The sequence below is a fragment of the Oncorhynchus kisutch genome, linkage group LG22 (genome assembly GCF_002021735.2).
Source record: "Oncorhynchus kisutch isolate 150728-3 linkage group LG22, Okis_V2, whole genome shotgun sequence".
Taxonomy (NCBI): Eukaryota; Metazoa; Chordata; class Actinopteri; order Salmoniformes; family Salmonidae; genus Oncorhynchus; species Oncorhynchus kisutch.
The window spans coordinates 53953447-53974073 of record NC_034195.2 but is presented as its reverse complement, the minus strand read 5'-3'; the positions used below and the strand labels follow the sequence as shown (position 1 = coordinate 53974073).

General features: G+C 43.1%; 1 protein-coding gene across 1 annotated transcript in view; it reads right to left on the bottom strand.

Annotated features, from left to right (window-relative positions):
- The window catches only part of LOC109885810 (tight junction protein ZO-1), a 194484-nt gene that overhangs the window by 19653 nt on the left and 154204 nt on the right, over positions 1 to 20627 (bottom strand). Inside the window, exons 26-29 of the mRNA XM_031801464.1 lie at positions 19758 to 19849; positions 8306 to 8494; positions 7658 to 7794; positions 4294 to 4783 (exon numbers count right to left, since the gene is read on the bottom strand). Of these exons, the coding sequence (XP_031657324.1) occupies positions 4294 to 4783; positions 7658 to 7794; positions 8306 to 8494; positions 19758 to 19849 (908 nt within the window). The remainder of the gene's footprint in view (positions 1 to 4293; positions 4784 to 7657; positions 7795 to 8305; positions 8495 to 19757; positions 19850 to 20627) is intronic.

Sequence of the window (20627 nt, the reverse complement as noted above, 5' to 3'; positions counted from 1 at the left end):
AATTATTACCTCACCCCTTATCCTAACAGGGTTCTACCTACTACCAGATTATTACCTCATCCCTTATCTAACAGGCTCTACTACATACCAGATTATTACCTCATCCCCTTATCTAACAGGGTCTCTACTACTGACCAGATTATTACCTCATCCCCTTATCTAACAGGGTCTACTACTACCAGATTATTACCTCATCCCTTTATCTAACAGGCTCTACTACTACCAGATTATTACCTCATCCCTTATCTAACAGGGTCTACTACTACCAGATTATTACCTCATCCCCTTATCTAACAGGGTCTACTACTACCAGATTATTACCTCATCCCCTTATCTAACAGGGTCTACTACTGACCAGATTATTACCTCATCCCTTTATCTAACAGGGTCTACTACTACCAGATTATTACCTCATCCCCTTATCTAACAGGGTCTACCTGACCAGATTATTACCTCATCCCCTTATCTAACAGGGTCTACTACTACCAGATTATTACCTCATCCCCTTATCTAACAGGGTCTACTACTACCAGATTATTACCTCATCCCCTTATCTAACAGGGTCTACTACTACCAGATTATTACCTCATCCCCTTATCTAACAGGGTCTACTACCTGACTAGATTATTACCTCATCCCTTATCTAACAGGGTCTACTACTACCAGATTATTACCTCATCCCCTTATCTAACAGGGTCTACTACGTACCAGATTATTACCTCATCCCCTTATTCTAACAGGGTCTACTACCTGACTAGATTATTACCACATCCCCTTATCTAACAGGGTCTACTACTACCAGATTATTACCTCATCCCCTTTATCTAAACAGGGCTCTACTACTACCAGATTATTACCTCATCCCCTTTTCTAACAGGGTCTACTACCTGACTAGATTATTACCTCATCCCTTTATCTAACAGGCTCTTACTACTACCAGATTATTACCTCATCCCCTATCTAACAGGGTCTTACTACTACCATGATTATTACCTCATCCCCTTATCTAACAGGGTCTACCTGACCAGATTATTACCTCATCCCCTTATCTAACAGGGTCTACCTGACCAGATTATTACCCTCATCCCTTTATCTAACAGGGTCTACTACTACCTGACCAGATTATTACCTCATCCCTTTATCTAACAGGGTCTACTACTACCTGACCAGATTATTACCTCATCCCTTATCTAACAGGGGTCTACTACTACCAGATTATTACCTCATCCCCTTATCTAACAGGCTCTACTACTACCAGACCAGATTATTACCTCATCCCATTATCTAACAGGGTCTACTACTACCAGATTATTACCTCATCCCCTTATCTAACAGGGTCTACCTGACCAGATTATTACCTCATCCCCTTATCTAACAGGGTCTACTACTACCAGATTATTACCTCATCCCCTTATCTAACAGGCTCTACTACTACCAGATTATTACCTCATCCCCTTATCTAACAGGCTCTACTAGTACCAGATGATTACCTCATCCCCTTATATAACAGGCTCTACTACTACCAGATTATTACCTCATCCCTTTATCTAACAGGGTCTACCTGACCAGATTATTACCTCATCCCTTTATCTAACAGGGTCTACTACTACCTGACCAGATTATTACCTCATCCCCTTATCTAACAGGGTCTACTACCTGACCAGATTATTACCTCATCCCCTTATCTAACAGGGTCTACTACTACCAGATTATTACCTCATCCCTTATCTAACAGGGTCTACTACTACCAGATTATTACCTCATCCCCTTATCTAACAGGGTCTACCTGACCAGATTATTACCTCATCCCCCTTATCTAACAGGCTCTACTACTACCAGATTATTACCTCATCCCCTTATCTAACAGGGTCTACCTGACCAGATTATTACCTCATCCCCTTATCTAACAGGCTCTACTACTACCAGATTATTACCTCATCCCTTTATCTAACAGGGTCTACTACTACCAGACCAGATTATTACCTCATCCCCTTATCTAACAGGGTCTACCTGACCAGATTATTACCTCATCCCTTTATCTAACAGGGTCTACTACTACCTGACCAGATTATTACCTCATCCCCTTATCTAACAGGCTCTACTACTACCAGATTATTACCTCATCCCTCTTATCTAACAGGGTCTACCACTACCAGATTATTACCTCATCCCCTTATCTAACAGGGTCTACTACCTGACTAGATTATTACCTCATCCCTTTATCTAACAGGCTCTACTACTACCAGATTATTACCTCATCCCTCTTATCTAACAGGGTCTACCACTACCAGATTATTACCTCATCCCCTTATCTAACAGGGTCTACTACTACCAGATTATTACCTCATCCCCTTATCTAACAGGCTCTACTACTACCAGACCAGATTATTACCTCATCCCATTATCTAACAGGGTCTACTACTACCAGATTATTACCTCATCCCCTTATCTAACAGGGTCTACCTGACCAGATTATTACCTCATCCCCTTATCTAACAGGGTCTACTACTACCAGATTATTACCTCATCCCCTTATCTAAAAGGCTCTACTACTACCAGATTATTACCTCATCCCCTTATCTAACAGGCTCTACTACTACCAGATTATTACCTCATCCCTTTATCTAACAGGGTCTACCTGACCAGATTATTACCTCATCCCTTTATCTAACAGGGTCTACTACTACCTGACCAGATTATTACCTCATCCCCTTATCTAACAGGGTCTACTACCTGACCAGATTATTACCTCATCCCCTTATCTAACAGGGTCTACTACTACCAGATTATTACCTCATCCCTTTATCTAACAGGGTCTACTACTACCAGATTATTACCTCATCCCCTTATCTAACAGGGTCTACCTGACCAGATTATTACCTCATCCCCCTTATCTAACAGGCTCTACTACTACCAGATTATTACCTCATCCCCTTATCTAACAGGGTCTACCTGACCAGATTATTACCTCATCCCCTTATCTAACAGGCTCTACTACTACCAGATTATTACCTCATCCCTTTATCTAACAGGGTCTACTACTACCAGACCAGATTATTACCTCATCCCCTTATCTAACAGGGTCTACCTGACCAGATTATTACCTCATCCCTTTATCTAACAGGCTCTACTACTACCAGATTATTACCTCATCCCCTTATCTAACAGGCTCTACTACTACCAGATTATTACCTCATCCCCTTATCTAACAGGGTCTACTACTACCAGATTATTACCTCATCCCTCTTATCTAACAGGGTCTACCTGACCAGATTATTACCTCATCCCCTTATCTAACAGGGTCTACTACTACCAGATTATTACCTCATCCCCTTATCTAACAGGCTCTACTACTACCAGATTATTACCTCATCCCCTTATCTAACAGGCTCTACTACTACCAGATTATTACCTCATCCCCTTATCTAACAGGCTCTACCTGACTAGATTATTACCTCATCCCCTTATCTAACAGGCTCTACTACTACCAGATTATTACCTCATCCCCTTATCTAACAGGCTCTACTACTACCAGATTATTACCTCATCCCTTTATCTAACAGGCTCTACTACTACCAGATCATTACCTCATCCCCTTATCTAACAGGCTCTACTACTACCAGATTATTACCTCATCCCTTTATCTAACAGGCTCTACTACTACCAGATTATTACCTCATCCGCTTATCTAACAGGGTCTACTACTACCAGATTATTACCTCATCCCTTTATCTAACAGGGTCTACTACCTGACTAGATTATTACCTCATCCCTTTATCTAACAGGGTCTACTACTACCAGACCAGATTATTACCTCATCCCTTTATCTAACAGGCTCTACTACTACCAGATTATTACCTCATCCCCTTATCTAACAGGGTCTACTACTACCAGATTATTACCTCATCCCCTTATCTAACAGGCTCTACTACTACCAGATTATGACCTCATCTTACCCCCTTACCCCTTACCTAACAGGTATGTCATTGGGCACAGTGTTGTCTGTATAATGCTGTGTATGTTCAAGTGATGTAATAAGTACGTCAACTGTATATACCGTTTATGAGTGTAGGGGGGCGGGGCTAGAGGCAGAACAAGACAGACTACAGTGCAAGGTGTATAGTAAAGTCTGGATAGAAGTATCAGATAAATTACCATACTGAAACAACCTGCCAAACAAACATCTAGCCATTTTGTCAAGATGTTCGGATCTTTTTGGCTTTAACGGCTGCCGGACCAGTCCTGTTCAATGTTACACAACCCCCTGAATTCATGTCAACGGTATATCCTTACCTGACAGGTATGGCCTTGGACACAGCATTGTTGACTAAGTTGTTGTGCTGCTGGTACTTGGGCCCCCTGTTGTCCATGGTGCGTGTGAACGTGTCCAGTCCACTGTCGTGGTCCAGGGCCTGAGGAGACAGTGGAGGCTTGGTCCTGCTGTTGTTGTTGACCACGCTGGGTTTAGGGTTGCTGCTACTGATCAGGAGGTCTGTCTTCCCACTGTCGTTGGGGAGGAGGTTGTGGTTGAACTTGGGGCTTTCAAACTTCCTCTCAAAGGGCCGGGCTGAGGAGGTGTACGGCTTAGGGACGTATCGGTTGTAGCTTTGTGGTGTGGGAGTGGTTCCAGGGGTTTTGGGGGGTGCGTCAGTGCCGTTGACCCCCACTGGGGACCTCTGGGCCAGGTAGGGCTGGGAAGGGGGGTCCTGGAGGACAGGGGGGCGGAGACCAGAGAGGTCAAGTTTTGGAGAGGAGCTGAGGAGCTGGTCGGGGTGAGAGTTCACTGGAGAGAGAGGGAAAGAGACGTGAGTACCTCCATACAGCCAGCCAGAGGTCAACTAGGGATGTGAGTACCTACATACAACCAGCCAGAGGTCTACTAGGGATGTGAGTACCTACATACAGCCAGAGGTCAACTAGGGATGTGAGTACCTACATACAGCCAGCCAGAGGTCTACTAGGGATGTGAGTACCTACATACATTAAGCCAGAGGTCAACTAGGGATGTGAGTACCTACATACAGCCAGCCAGAGGTCAACTAGGGATGTGAGTACCTACATACAGCCAGCCAGAGGTCAACTAGGGATGTGAGTACCTACATACAGCCAGAGGTCAACTAGGGATGTGAGTACCTACATACAGCCAGCCAGAGGTCTACTAGGGATGTGAGTACCTACATACATTAAGCCAGAGGTCAACTAGGGATGTGAGTACCTACATAAAGCCAGAGGTCAACTAGGGATGTGAGTACCTACATACAGCCAGCCAGAGGTCAACTAGGGATGTGAGTACCTACATACATTAAGCCAGAGGTCAACTAGGGATGTGAGTATCTACATTAAGCCAGAGGTCAACTAGGGATGTGAGTACCTACATAAATCCAGAGGTCAACTAGGGATGTGAGTACCTACATAAAGCCAGAGGTCAACTATGGATGTGAGTACCTACATACAACCAGCCAGAGGTCAACTAGGGATGTGAGTACCTACATACAGCCAGAGTTCAACTAGGGATGTGAGTACCTACATACAGCCAGAGGTCAACTAGGGATGTGAGTACCTACATACAGCCAGAGGTCAACTAGGGATGTGAGTACCTACATACAGCCAGCCAGAGGTCTACTAGGGATGTGAGTACCTACATACATTAAGCCAGAGGTCAACTAGGGATGTGAGTACCTACATAAAGCCAGAGGTCAACTAGGGATGTGAGTACCTACATACAGCCAGCCAGAGGTCAACTAGGGATGTGAGTACCTACATACAGCCAGAGGTCAACTAGGGATGTGAGTACCTACATACAGCCAGCCAGAGGTCTACTAGGGATGTGAGTACCTACATACATTAAGCCAGAGGTCAACTAGGGATGTGAGTACCTACATACAGCCAGCCAGAGGTCAACTAGGGATGTGAGTACCTACATACAGCCAGCCAGAGGTCAACTAGGGATGTGAGTACCTACATACATTAAGCCAGAGGTCAACTAGGGATGTGAGTACCTACATTAAGCCAGAGGTCAACTAGGGATGTGAGTACCTACATAAATCCAGAGGTCAACTAGGGATGTGAGTACCTACATAAAGCCAGAGGTCAACTATGGATGTGAGTACCTACATACAACCAGCCAGAGGTCAACTAGGGATGTGAGTACCTACATACAACCAGCCAAAGGTCAACTAGGGATGTGAGTACCTACATACAGCCAGAGTTCAACTAGGGATGTGAGTACCTACATACAGCCAGAGGTCAACTAGGGATGTGAGTACCTACATACAGCCAGCCAGAGATCTACTAGGGATGTGAGTACCTACATACATTAAGCCAGAGGTCAACTAGGGATGTGAGTACCTACATAAAGCCAGAGGTCAACTAGGGATGTGAGTACCTACATTAAGCCAGAGGTCAACTAGGGATGTGAGTACCTACATTAAGCCAAAGGTCAACTAGGGATGTGAGTACCTACATACAGCCAGCCAGAGGTCAACTAGGGATGTGAGTACCTACATTAAGCCAAAGGTCAACTAGGGATGTGAGTACCTACATTAAGCCAGAGGTCAACTAGGGATGTGAGTACCTACATTAAGCCAGAGGTCAACTAGGGATGTGAGTACCTACATACAGCCAGCCAGAGGTCAACTAGGGATGTGAGTACCTACATTAAGCCAAAGGTCAACTAGGGATGTGATTACCTACATTAAGCCAGATGTCAACTAGGGATGTGAGTACCTACATTAAGCCAAAGGTCAACTAGGGATGTGAGTACCTACATACAGCCAGCCAGAGGTCAACTAGGGATGTGAGTACCTACATTAAGCCAAAGGTCAACTAGGGATGTGAGTACCTACATTAAGCCAGAGGTCAACTAGGGATGTGAGTACCTACATACAGCCAGCCAGAGGTCAACTAGGGATGTGAGTACCTACATACAGCCAGAGGTCAACTAGGGATGTGAGTACCTACATACAGCCAGAGGTCAACTAGGGATGTGAGTACCTACATACAGCCAGCCAGAGGTCAACTAGGGATGTGAGTACCTACATAAAGCCAGAGGTCAACTAGGGATGTGAGTACCTACATACAGCCAGCCAGAGGTCAACTAGGGATGTGAGTACCTACATACAGCCATCCAGAGGTCAACTAGGGATGTGAGTACCTACATACAGCCAGAGGTCAACTAGGGATGTGAGTACCTACATACAGCCAGCCAGAGGTCTACTAGGGATGTGAGTACCTACATACAGCCAGAGGTCAACTAGGGATGTGAGTACCTACATACAGCCAGCCAGAGGTCAACTAGGGATGTGAGTACCTACATACAGCCAGCCAGAGGTCAACTAGGGATGTGAGTACCTACATACATACAGCCAGAGGTCAACTAGGGATGTGAGTACCTACATACAGCCAGCCAGAGGTCAACTAGGGATGTGAGTACCTACATACATACAGCCAGAGGTCAACTAGGGATGTGAGTACCTACATACAGCCAGAGGTCAACTAAACTATTACACTTAAAGATGTCAATTTAATTCTAAGTACTTTTAGCCACAGTGCTCTTTAACAAACGTAACACTGTCTTTGATGGAGGTGGCTCCACTAATATTAGATAACACTTAGTGTTCTGTTAAAGGTAGAGATCCCCTGAGACATCTATTCTTACCGTCGTTGGGGATGAGTTTGGGCAGGCTGTTGGGTGGTACAGCAGGACTGGGTGGTCCGTACTGAGACACCGGGCTGATCTGGGGGAGGGGCTCGTACCTCTTCTCTACCGGACTCACCTTCTCCACAGACTCGGCCCTAAAGCACAGACACAAACAGAGGGTGTGTTTAAAGATCAACAACGTCACAGTAGAATTGGGCAGAATCATTTCATCTACAAATCACTGTCACTTTGAAGCCCCAACAACTCATGTGATCAAGATTAGCAGTTCTGCCTCAGGACTTGATCCCCTCAAACGCGGTCAGCCTGACCTCCTGGCAGTCAGCCTGACCTCCTGGCAGTCAGCCTGACCTCCGGGCAATAACCATAGTGATTGTACTTATCCTCTCAGATCTATAGTACACGCGCCTTGGGGCTAGCTGTTGATTTGGGTAGGATTGTGGGGGCAAGCCAGCTGGGTCTGCTGTAAAGGAAATGGTTCTAGGAGTTCTGGGTAGTGTAGTTTACCTGTTAGTAGTTGGTTATGGGTAATATAGTATACCTGTTGTAAGGGTAAGCCAGCTGGGTCTAGAGGAAAGGAAATGGTTCTAGGAGTTCTGGGTAGTGTAGTTTACCTGTTTGTAGTTGGTTATGGGTAATATAGTATACCTGTTGTAAGGGTATGCCAGCTGGGTCTGTGGTAGGAAGCAGTTGACGCCAGGGCTGGGGTTCATGGCCTTGCTGTCGAAGCTGCGTCGGTCAAAGTAGGACAGCTGTTTCCTGTAGTACTCCTCATCCTCGTCAGCATCGCAGTGGTCCAGGGGTTTAGCCCCAGGGGGATTCTGGGACTCGGGGGCTCTGAGGGGGTGATGAGACACATCAGGGTTGGGCTCAATTCCATTTCATATTCAGAAAATAAAACCCACATTCCAAAATGTTCCAAATGGAAGAGAATTGTAATTAGAACGTCAGTGTACTTCCTGATTTCACTGAAATTAAAATGGAATTGACCCCAAAACCTTTATACACTTACGAATCCATTCCACAAAGTAGAGTGAGAGACAGAACGGGCAGTTAGAGAGCCACACAGGACAAAGTAGAGCGAAGGACAGACATTGATAACAGAGGGACAGACGGTCAGACATTCAGAACTAGTAACACCGACCAGAGGGAGGGGGAGAGAGAGAGAGAAGGAGAGAGAGAGAGAAGGAGAGAGCGAGAGAAGGAGAGAGCGAGAGAAGGAGAGAGCGAGAGAAGGAGAGAGAAAGAGAAGGAGAGAGCGAGAGAAGGAGAGAGCGAGAGAAGGAGAGAGCGAGAGAAGGAGAGAGAAAGAGAGAGAGAGAGGGAGAGAGAGAGAGAGAGAGAGGGATGGAGCGAGAGAGAGAGAGAGAGGGGGGTCTGGGGTCCGCTTACCAACCAAGAACTCACAAAATGGGACAAACACCAAATTTAAACTCTGCATGCAGAAATCTCCAAAAATATCCTCTGTGTACAACGTAAAACACCAAATAATGCTTGCAGAGCAGAATTAGGTCGATACCCACTAATAATCAAAATCCAGAAAAGAGCCGTTAAATTCTATAACCACCTAAAAGGAAGCGATTCACAAACCTTCCATAACAAAGCCATCACCTACAGAGAGATTAACCTGGAGAAGAGTCCCCTAAGCAAGCTGGTACTGGGGCTCTGTTCACAAACACAAACAGACCCCACAGAGCCCCAGGACAGCAGCACAATTAGACCCAACCAAATCATGAGAAAACAAAAAGATAACTACTTGACTAATTAGAAAGAATTAACAAAAAAACTAGAATGCTATTTGGCCCTAAACAGAGAGTACACAGTGGCAGAATACCTGACCACTGTGACTGACCCTAAACAGAGAGTACACAGCGGCAGAATACCTGACCACTGTGACTGACCCAAACTTAAGGAAAGCTTTGACTATGTACAGACTCAGTGAACATAGCCTTGCTATTGAGAAAGGCCGCCGTAGGCAGACATGGCTCTCAAGAGAAGACAGGCTATGTGCACACTGCCCACAAAATGAGGTGGAAACTGAGCTGCACTTCCTAACCTCCTGCCAAATGTGTGACCATATTAGAGAGACATATTTCCCTCAGATTACACAGACCCACAAAGAATTAGAAAACAAATCCAATTATGATAAACTCCCATATACAGTGCCTTGCGAAAGTATTCGGCTCCCTTGAACTTTGCGACCTTTTGCCACATTTCAGGCTTCAAACATAAAGATATAAAACTGTATTTATTTGTGAAGAATCAACAACAAGTGGGACACAATCATGAAGTGGAACGACATTTATTGGATATTTCAAACTTTTTTAACAAATCAAAAACGGAAAAATTGGGCGTGCAAAATTATTCAGCCCCATTCAGTGAGGATCTCTGAATGATCCAATGTTGACCTAAATGACTAATGATGATAAATACAATCCACCTGTGTGTAATCAAGTCTCCGTATAAATGCACCTGCACTGTGATAGTCTCAGAGGTCCGTTAAAAGCGCAGAGAGCATCATGTAGAACAAGGAACACACCAGGCAGGTCCGAGATACTGTTGTGAAGAAGTTTAAAGCCGGATTTGGATACAAAAAGATTTCCCAAGCTTTAAACATCCCAAGGAGCACTGTGCAAGCGATAATATTGAAATGGAAGGAGTATCAGACCACTGCAAATCTACCAAGACCTGGCCGTCCCTCTAAACTTTCAGCTCATACAAGGAGAAGACTGATCAGAGATGCAGCCAAGAGGCCCATGATCACTCTGGATGAACTGCAGAGATCTACAGCTGAGGTGGGAGACTCTGTCCATAGGACAACAATCAGTCGTATATTGCACAAATCTGGCCTTTATGGAAGAGTGGCAAGAAGAAAGCCATTTCTTAAAGATATCCATAAAAAGTGTTGTTTAAAGTTTGCCACAAGCCACCTGGGAGACACACCAAACATGTGGAAGATGGTGCTCTGGTCAGATGAAACCAAAATTGAACTTTTTGGCAACAATGCAAAACGTTATGTTTGGTGTAAAAGCAACACAGCTCATCACCCTGAACACACCATCCCCACTGTCAAACATGGTGATGGCAGCATCATGGTTTGGGCCTGCTTTTCTTCAGCAGGGACAGGGAAGATGGTTAAAATTGATGGGAAGATGGATAGAGCCAAATACAGGACCATTCTGGAAGAAAACCTGATGGAGTCTGCAAAAGACCTGAGACTGGGACGGAGATTTGTCTTCCAACAAGACAATGATCCAAAACATAAAGCAAAATCTACAATGGAATGGTTCAAAAATAAACATATCCAGGTGTTAGAATGGCCAAGTCAAAGTCCAGACCTGAATCCAATCGAGAATCTGTGGAAAGAACTGAAAACTGCTGTTCACAAATGCTCTCCATCCAACTCGAGCTGTTTTGCAAGGAGGAATGGGAAAAAATGTCAGTCTCTCGATGTGCAAAACTGATAGAGACATACCCCAAGCGACTTACAGCTGTAATCGCAGCAAAAGGTGGCGCTACAAAGTATTAACTTAAGGGGGCTGAATAATTTTGCACGGCCAATTTTTCAGTTTTTGATTTGTTAAAAAAGTTTGAAATATCCAATAAATGTCGTTCCACTTCATGATTGTGTCCCACTTGTTGTTGATTCTTCACAAAAAATACAGTTTTATATCTTTATGTTTGAAGCCTGAAATGTGGCAAAAGGTCGCAAAGTTCAAGGGGGCCGAATATTTTCGCAAGGCACTGTATACTGGGTGAAATACCACAGTGTGACATCACAGCAGCAAGATTTGTGACCTGTTGCCACAAGAAAAGGTCAACTAGTGAAGAACGAACACCATTGTAAATACAACCCATATTTATGTTTATTTATTTTCCCTTTTGTATTCACTACTTGCACATCGTTACAACACTCTATATAGACATAATGACAATTGAAATGTCTTTATTCTTTTGGAACTTTAGTGAGTGATATTTACTGTTTATTTTTAGTTTTTCACTTTTGTTTATTATCTATTTCACTTGATTTGGCAATGTAAACATGTTTCCCATGCCAATAAAGCCCCTTTCAATTGAAATTGAGAGACAGAGACACTAGATAGTGTTCACATTACATCACTGTGCTCAGTGGGTTGAATCTGTGTTTCACATACTGGTCGTTGCACTGTGTAACATGTCCACTAGGTGGAGCTCTGGGGTCGACTCTGATAAATTAACCAGGTAGATTTCCTTCCTCTCGGAAAGGACAAATCTCAGCATCATCCTTTACCCACCTCTTTTTATTTATTTATATAAATATCACTCACACGCACACACACACACACACACACACACACACACACACACACACACACACACACACACACTTTTAGGTCTCCAAGGTGGCATAGCAGTTCAGACGTCTTTTGTCCTCGTCTTGTCGTGTCCTGTATATTTTATTTTTATTTTCCATCAACTCATCTTCAAAACACTCTCCTGCAACCCGCCTCACCAATGTATATTTATAAAAAAGTATTATTTACCTCAGATCTGTAATCCTCCAAGAAGCTAGCCAGAAACTCCAAGAAGCTAGCCTGAAACTAGCCAGAAGCTAATCCAGAAGCTAGTTCAGAAGCTAGTTAGCTCCTTTACTGGCAAATCGTTTTGTGGTCATCAGCTATCCTTTAGCTCGAAAATCTATCGCCAGTTCTGTACGGCGCAGCGCGGCTCGGAACGGAACATACCGGACCAATTTTTCTCTCCATGTCCCTGGACATTCATACCCGGATCTCACAGCTAGCTAGCTGCTATCCGTGTGACCATCGGAGCTAGCAAGCTCCGTCAATCACTCCTGAGTTCCATCAATCACACCTGGGCTGCAGTCACCTATCCGGACCCGTTTTACTGCCTTCGCGGAGCCCCACCGGGCCTTCACAACTGGACTGCCGACGTTATCTACCCGAAGGAGTTATTCGGCCGGCTCCTCCGTCGCGACGTTACCTGAACGCCCATCTGCGGCCTGCTAACCGTTAGCTGTCTTACCGGCTGCTATCTGAATAGACAATCGGACAATTTTTTTATTATTATTTTTTTTTTAAATTATTTTTTAAATTATTATTATTATATTTTCTTCTTGGGCCTCTATAACTATATCTATTGTTTTTATTTTTGTTGTTGTTGTGTGATTTGGATTAATCCCCTCTACCACACGGAACCCCACTAATCTACTGACGGAACGTAAGGGGTGGCTAACAGACCTCCATCCTATGCTAGCTTGCTACCGATGCCCTGGCTAGCTGTCTAAATCACCAACCAACCTCTCCACTCACCGGACCCTTTTGATCACTCGACTAAGCATGCCTATCCTTAATGTCAATATGTCTTGTCCATTTCTGTTCTGGTTAGTGTTTATTGGCTTATTTCACTGTAGAGCCTCTAGTCCTGCTCACTATACCTTATCCAACCTATTAGTTCCACCACCCACACATGCAATGACATCTCCTGGTTTCAACGATGTTTCTAGAGACAATATCTCTCTCTTCATCACTCAATACCTAGGTTTACCTCCACTGTATTCACATCCTGCCATACATTTGTCTGTACATTATACCTTGATGCTATTTTATCGCCCCCAGAAACCTCCTTTTACTCTATGTTCCAGACGTTCTAGACGACCAATTCTCATAGCTTTTAGCCGTACCCTTATTCTACTCCTCCTATGTTCCTCTGGCGATGTAGAGGTGAATCCAGGCCCTGCAGTGCCTAGCTCCACTCCTATTCCCCAGGCGCTCTCTTTTGACGACTTCTGTAACCGTAATAGCCTTGGTTTCATGCATGTTAACATTAGAAGCCTCCTCCCTAAGTTTGTTCTATTCACTGCTTTAGCACACTCTGCCAACCCGGATGTTCTAGCTGTGTCTGAATCCTGGCTTAGGAAGACCACCAAAAATTCTGAAGTTTTAATTCCAAACTACAACATTTTCAGACAAGATAGAACTGCCAAAGGGGGCGGTGTTGCAATCTACTGCAAAGATAGCCTGCAGAGTTCTGTCCTACTATCCAGGTCTGTACCCAAACAATTTGAACTTCTACTTTTAAAAATCCACCTCTCTAAAAACAAGTCTCTCACCGTTGCCGCCTGCTATAGACCACCCTCTGCCCCCAGCTGTGCTCTGGACACCATATGTGAACTGATTGCCCCCCATCTATCTTCAGAGTTCGTGCTGCTAGGCGACCTAAACTGGAACATGCTTAACACCCCAGCCATCCTACAATCTAAACTTGATGCCCTCAATCTCACACAAGTAATCAATGAACCTACCAGGTACCTCCCCAAAACCTTAAACACGGGCACCCTCATAGATATCATCCTAACCAACTTCCCCTCTAAATACACCTCTGCTGTCTTCAACCAAGATCTCAGCGATCACTGCCTCATTGCCTGCATCCGTAATGGGTCAGCGGTCAAACGACCTCCACTCATCACTGTAAAACGCTCCCTGAAACACTTCTGCGAGCAGGCCTTTCTAATCGACCTGGCCGGGGTATCCTGGAAGGATATTGATCTCATCCCGTCAGTAGAGGATGCCTGGATATTTTTTAAAAATGCCTTCCTAACCATCTTAAATAAACATGCCCCATTCAAGAAATTTAGAACCAGGAACAGATATAGCCCTTGGTTCTCCCCAGACCTGACTGCCCTTAACCAACACAAAAACATCCTATGGCGTTCTGCATTAGCATCGAACAGCCCCCGTGATATGCAGCTGTTCAGGGAAGCTAGAAATCATTATACACAGGCAGTTAGAAAAGCCAAGGCTAGCTTTTTCAAGCAGAAATTTGCTTCCTGCAACACTAACTCAAAAAAGTTCTGGGACACTGTAAAGTCCATGGAGAATAAGAACACCTCCTCCCAGCTGCCCACTGCACTGAAGATAGGAAACACTGTCACCACTGATAAATCCACCATAATTGAGAATTTCAATAAGCATTTTTCTACGTCTGGCCATGCTTTCCACCTGGCTACTCCTACCCCGGACAACAGCACTGCACCCCCAACAGCAACTCGCCCAAGCCTTCCCCATTTCTCCTTCTCCCAAATCCATTCAGCTGATGTTCTGAAAGAGCTGCAAAATCTGGACCCCTACAAATCAGCCGGGCTAGACAATCTGGACCCTTTCTTTCTAAAATTATCTGCCGAAATTGTTGCCACCCCTATTACTAGCCTGTTCAACCTCTCTTTCGTGTCGTCTGAGATTCCCAAAGATTGGAAAGCAGCTGCGGTCATCCCCCTCTTCAAAGGGGGGGACACTCTTGACCCAAACTGCTACAGACCTATATCTATCCTACCGTGCCTTTCTAAGGTCTTCGAAAGCCAAGTCAACAAACAGATTACCGACCATTTCGAATCTCACCATACCTTCTCTGCTATGCAATCTGGTTTCAGAGCTGGTCATGGGTGCACCTCAGCCACGCTCAAGGTCCTAAACGATATCTTAACCGCCATCGATAAGAAACATTACTGTGCAGCCGTATTCATTGATCTGGCCAAGGCTTTCGACTCTGTCAATCACCATATCCTCATCGGCAGACTCGACAGCCTTGGTTTCTCAAATGATTGCCTCGCCTGGTTCAGCAACTACTTCTCTGATAGAGTTCAGTGTGTCAAGTCGGAGGGTCTGCTGTCCGGACCTCTGGCAGTCTCTATGGGGGTGCCACAGGGTTCAATTCTTGGACCGACTCTCTTCTCTGTATACATCAATGAGGTCGCTCTTGCTGCTGGTGAGTCCCTGATCCACCTATACGCAGACGACACCATTCTGTATACTTCCGGCCCTTCTTTGGACACTGTGTTAACAACCCTCCAGGCAAGCTTCAATGCCATACAACTCTCCTTCCGTGGCCTCCAATTGCTCTTAAATACAAGTAAAACTAAATGCATGCTCTTCAACCGATCGCTACCTGCACCTACCCGCCTGTCCAACATCACTACTCTGGACGGCTCTGACTTAGAATACGTGGACAACTACAAATACTTAGGTGTCTGGTTAGACTGTAAACTCTCCTTCCAGACCCATATCAAACATCTCCAATCCAAAGTTAAATCTAGAATTGGCTTCCTATTTCGCAACAAAGCATCCTTCACTCATGCTGCCAAACATACCCTTGTAAAACTGACCATCCTACCAATCCTCGACTTTGGCGATGTCATTTACAAAATAGCCTCCAATACCCTACTCAACAAATTGGATGCAGTCTATCACAGTGCAATCCGTTTTATCACCAAAGCCCCATATACTACCCACCATTGCGACCTGTACGCTCTCGTTGGCTGGCCCTCGCTTCATACTCGTCGCCAAACCCACTGGCTCCATGTCATCTACAAGACCCTGCTAGGTAAAGTCCCCCCTTATCTCAGCTCGCTGGTCACCATAGCATCTCCCACCTGTAGCACACGCTCCAGCAGGTATATCTCTCTAGTCACCCCCAAGACCAATTCTTTCTTTGGCCGCCTCTCCTTCCAGTTCTCTGCTGCCAATGACTGGAACGAACTACAAAAATCTCTGAAACTGGAAACACTTATCTCCCTCACTAGCTTTAAGCACCAACTGTCAGAGCAGCTCACAGATTACTGCACCTGTACATAGCCCACCTAAAATTTAGCCCAAACAACTACCTCTTTCCCAACTGTATTTAATTTTTATTTATTTATTTATTTTGCTCCTTTGCACCCCATTATTTTTTTATTTCTACTTTGCACATTCTTCCATTGCAAAACTACCATTCCAGTATTTTACTTGCTATATTGTATTTACTTTGCCATCATGGCCTTTTTTTGCCTTTACCTCCCTTCTCACCTCATTTGCTCACATTGTATATAGACTTGTTTATACTGCATTATTGACTGTATGTTTGTTTTTACTCCATGTGTAACTCTGTGTCGTTTTATCTGTCGAACTGCTTTGCTTTATCTTGGCCAGGTCGCAATTGTAAATGAGAACTTGTTCTCAACTTGCCTACCTGGTTAAATAAAGGTAAAATAAATAAATAAATAAACACACACACACACACACACACACACACACACACACAGCGATCCAAATTTGACGACCTCGATAAAGATGAGCAGTAATGACTGTATAAAGTTTGCCATTTGTTTGTTTTTATATTATTTTATACCAATACCTACCTATTTATACCTATTTTATACCAATACCTACCTATTTATACCTATTTTATACCAATACCTACCTATTTATACCTATTTTATACCAATACCTACCTATTTATACCTATTTTATACCAATACCTACCTATTTATACCTATTTTATACCAATACCTACCTATTTATACCTATTTTATACCAATACCTACCTATTTATACCTATTTTATACCAATACCTACCTATTTATACCTATTTTATACCAATACCTACCTATTTATACCTATTTTATACCAATACCTACCTATTTATACCTATTTTATACCAATACCTACCTATTTATACCTATTTTATACCAATACCTACCTATTTATACCTATTTTATACCAATACCTACCTATTTATACCTATTTTATACCAATACCTACCTATTTATACCTATTTATACCAATACCTACCTATTTATACCTATTTTATACCAATACCTACCTATTTATACCTATTTTATACCAATACCTACCTATTTATACCTATTTTATACCAATACCTACCTATTTATACCTATTTTATACCAATACCTACCTATTTATACCTATTTTATACCAATACCTACCTATTTATACCTATTTTATACCAATACCTACCTATTTATACCTATTTTATACCAATACCTACCTATTTTATACCAATACCTACCTATTTATACCTATTTTATACCAATACCTACCTATTTATACCTATTTTATACCTATACCTACCTATTTATACCTATTTTATACCAATACCTACCTATTTATACCTATTTTATACCAATACCTACCTATTTATACCTATTTTATACCAATACCTACCTATTTATACCTATTTTATACCAATACCTACCTATTTATACCTATTTTATACCAATACCTACCTATTTATACCTATTTATACCAATACCTACCTATTTATACCTATTTATACCAATACCTACCTATTTATACCTATTTTATACCAATACCTACCTATTTATACCTATTTTATACCAATACCTACCTATTTATACCTATACCTACCTATTTATACCTATTTTATACCAATACCTACCTATTTATACCTATTTTATACCAATACCTACCTATTTATACCTATTTTATACCTATACCTACCTATTTATACCCATTTTATACCAATACCTACCTATTTATACCTATTTTATACCAATACCTACCTATTTATACCTATTTTATACCAATACCTACCTATTTATACCTATTTTATACCAATACCTACCTATTTATACCTATTTTATACCAATACCTACCTATTTATACCTATTTTATACCAATACATTTTGTATAACAAGTCATATAGGGTCAAAATGATTGAAATCCCTAAAGATTCTTCGAAATAAAGTAGTCGAAAGTTTAGTATTTGGTCCCATATTCTTAGCACACATCATTACGACTCTACAAACCGGTTGCATGCAGTTCGTTTTTGGTAGTGTTTCAGATTATTTTGTGCCCCATAGAAATGAAATGGTGAATAAATGCATCGTGTCACTTTTTATTGTAAATAAGAAGATAATATGTTAATGTGGATGCTACCATTTACGGATCATCCTGAATGAAAATGTGACGATTATACCCACAGTACATGCTAACCTCTCACCCTAAACAACAACAGGAGAGGTTGGTATGTCTTGGTGGTATGCTCTTTGACCCTGTAACTTTTCACTCGTCAAATTTAGTGGTATGCCCCCTTTCCACTCGTCAAATTATTATTTTCTTATTATAAAATGACTTGTTAAAATATCTTTCTCTGAGCAATTGTATTAATGATTTATTTTATACAGTCATGATTGTGTTAATCATTTCAGACCCCTCTGGAAATGACATTGATTTGATCCAACGTGACGTGACAGTGAGGGCACACGCTGAGTGGACACAACATTATGAACACCTGTCTGACCAGGTGAAAAGTTATCATCCCTTATTGATGTCACTTGTTAAATCCACTTCAAAATCAGTGTAGATGAAGGGGAGGAAGCGGATTAAAGTAGGGTTTGTAAGCCTTGAGACATGGATTGTATGAGCCAGAAAAAATATTTAAGTGCCTTTGAATGGGTAGTAGATGCCAGGCGCACCAGTTTGTGTCAAGAACTGCAACGCTGCTGGGTTTTTCACGTTCATCAGTTTCCCCGTGTGTATCAAGAATGGTCCTCCACCCAAAGGACATCCAGCCAACTTGACACAAATGTGGGAAGCATTGTTGTCAACATGGGCCAGCATCCCTGTGGAACGCTTTCAACACCTTGTAGAGTCAACATGGACCAGCATCCCTGTGGAACGCTTTCAACACCTTGTAGAGTCAACATGGGGCCAGCATCCCTGTGGAACGCTTTCAACACCTTGTAGAGTCAACCTGGGGCCAGCATCACTGTGGAACGCTTTCAACACCTTGTAGAGTCAACATGGGGCCAGCATCCCTGTGGAACGCTTTAGACACCTTGTAGAGTCAACATGGGGCCAGCATCCCTGTGAGACGCTTTCAACACCTTGTAGAGTCAACATGGGGCCAGCATCCCTGTGGAACGCTTTCAACACCTTGTAGAGTCAACATGGGGCCAGCATCCCTGTGGAACGCCTTCGACACCTTGTAGAGTCCATGCCCTGATGAATGGAGGGCAAAAGGGAGTGCAACTCAATATAAGGAAGGTGTTCTTAATGTTTTCTACATCCAATGTAACATTTCTAGTACAGTATGTGGTCCTTTCAGGAGTTGAACCCATGACCGTGGCGTTAGTAGCACCAGGGTAGAGTGCTGTGGTTTGTGTGTGTACAGTGTGTGTGGTGTGTCAAGAGGTGTGTGTGTGTGTGTGTGTGTGGTGTGTGTGTGGTGTGTCTACGGTGTGTGTGTGTGTGTGTGTGTCTACGGTGTGTGTGTGTGTGTGTGTGTGTGTGTGGTGTGTGTGTACCTGTAAGTAGCCTTCCCCTGCTCCAGGTTGCTGAGGGAGTTGGCTTTGGGGACAGGCCCAGGTGCAGTCACAGGTCTGGGCAGGTCTGCAGGCTGGAACACCAGACAGACCGGAAGTTAAACCTGACTATTTTATCTACACAGGTTGCCACTATCTGGCCAAGTTGCAAAGTGAGAAGCACCGAAATTTTACAATTTCTCTTCTTAAAATATGATTTGAAACCAAACCTTGACCTTAACCACTCTGCTAACATTATGCCAAATCCCAAATATTTTTTTTTTAATACATTTTTACAATATAGCCCATTTTGACTTTGCAGCTTGAATATATAGTGGGAATCAACTACACTACCTCACATGATATCTTGGTATCCAATCACATTCATCAGTGGTTCATTACCCCAATTACATGTTATCCTGGTATCCAATCACATTCATTAGTGGTTCATTACCCCAATCACATGTTATCCTGGTCTCCAATCACATTCATCAGTGGTTCATTACCCCAATCACATGTTATCCTGGTATCCAATCACATTCATCAGTGGTTCATTACCCCAATCACATGTTGCTCTGCCAGAATAATCTGTGCTTCTACACCTGCATTGCTTGCTGTTTGGGGTTTTAGGCTGGGTTTCTGTACAGCACTTTGAGATATCAGCTGATGTACGAAGGGCTTTATAAATACATTTGATTTGATTTGCATCCCCTATGTGTTACTGATTATTAGGTCTAGTGTATGTTCTTTCCAAGTAGCCCCTGTAGATAGGCTAAGTGTCCTAGTACCCAAGGTTGAGAACCCCAGACTAGGGCTGTGGTCGTCATGACATTTCGTCAGCCGGTGATTGTCAAGCAAATAACTGCTAGTCTC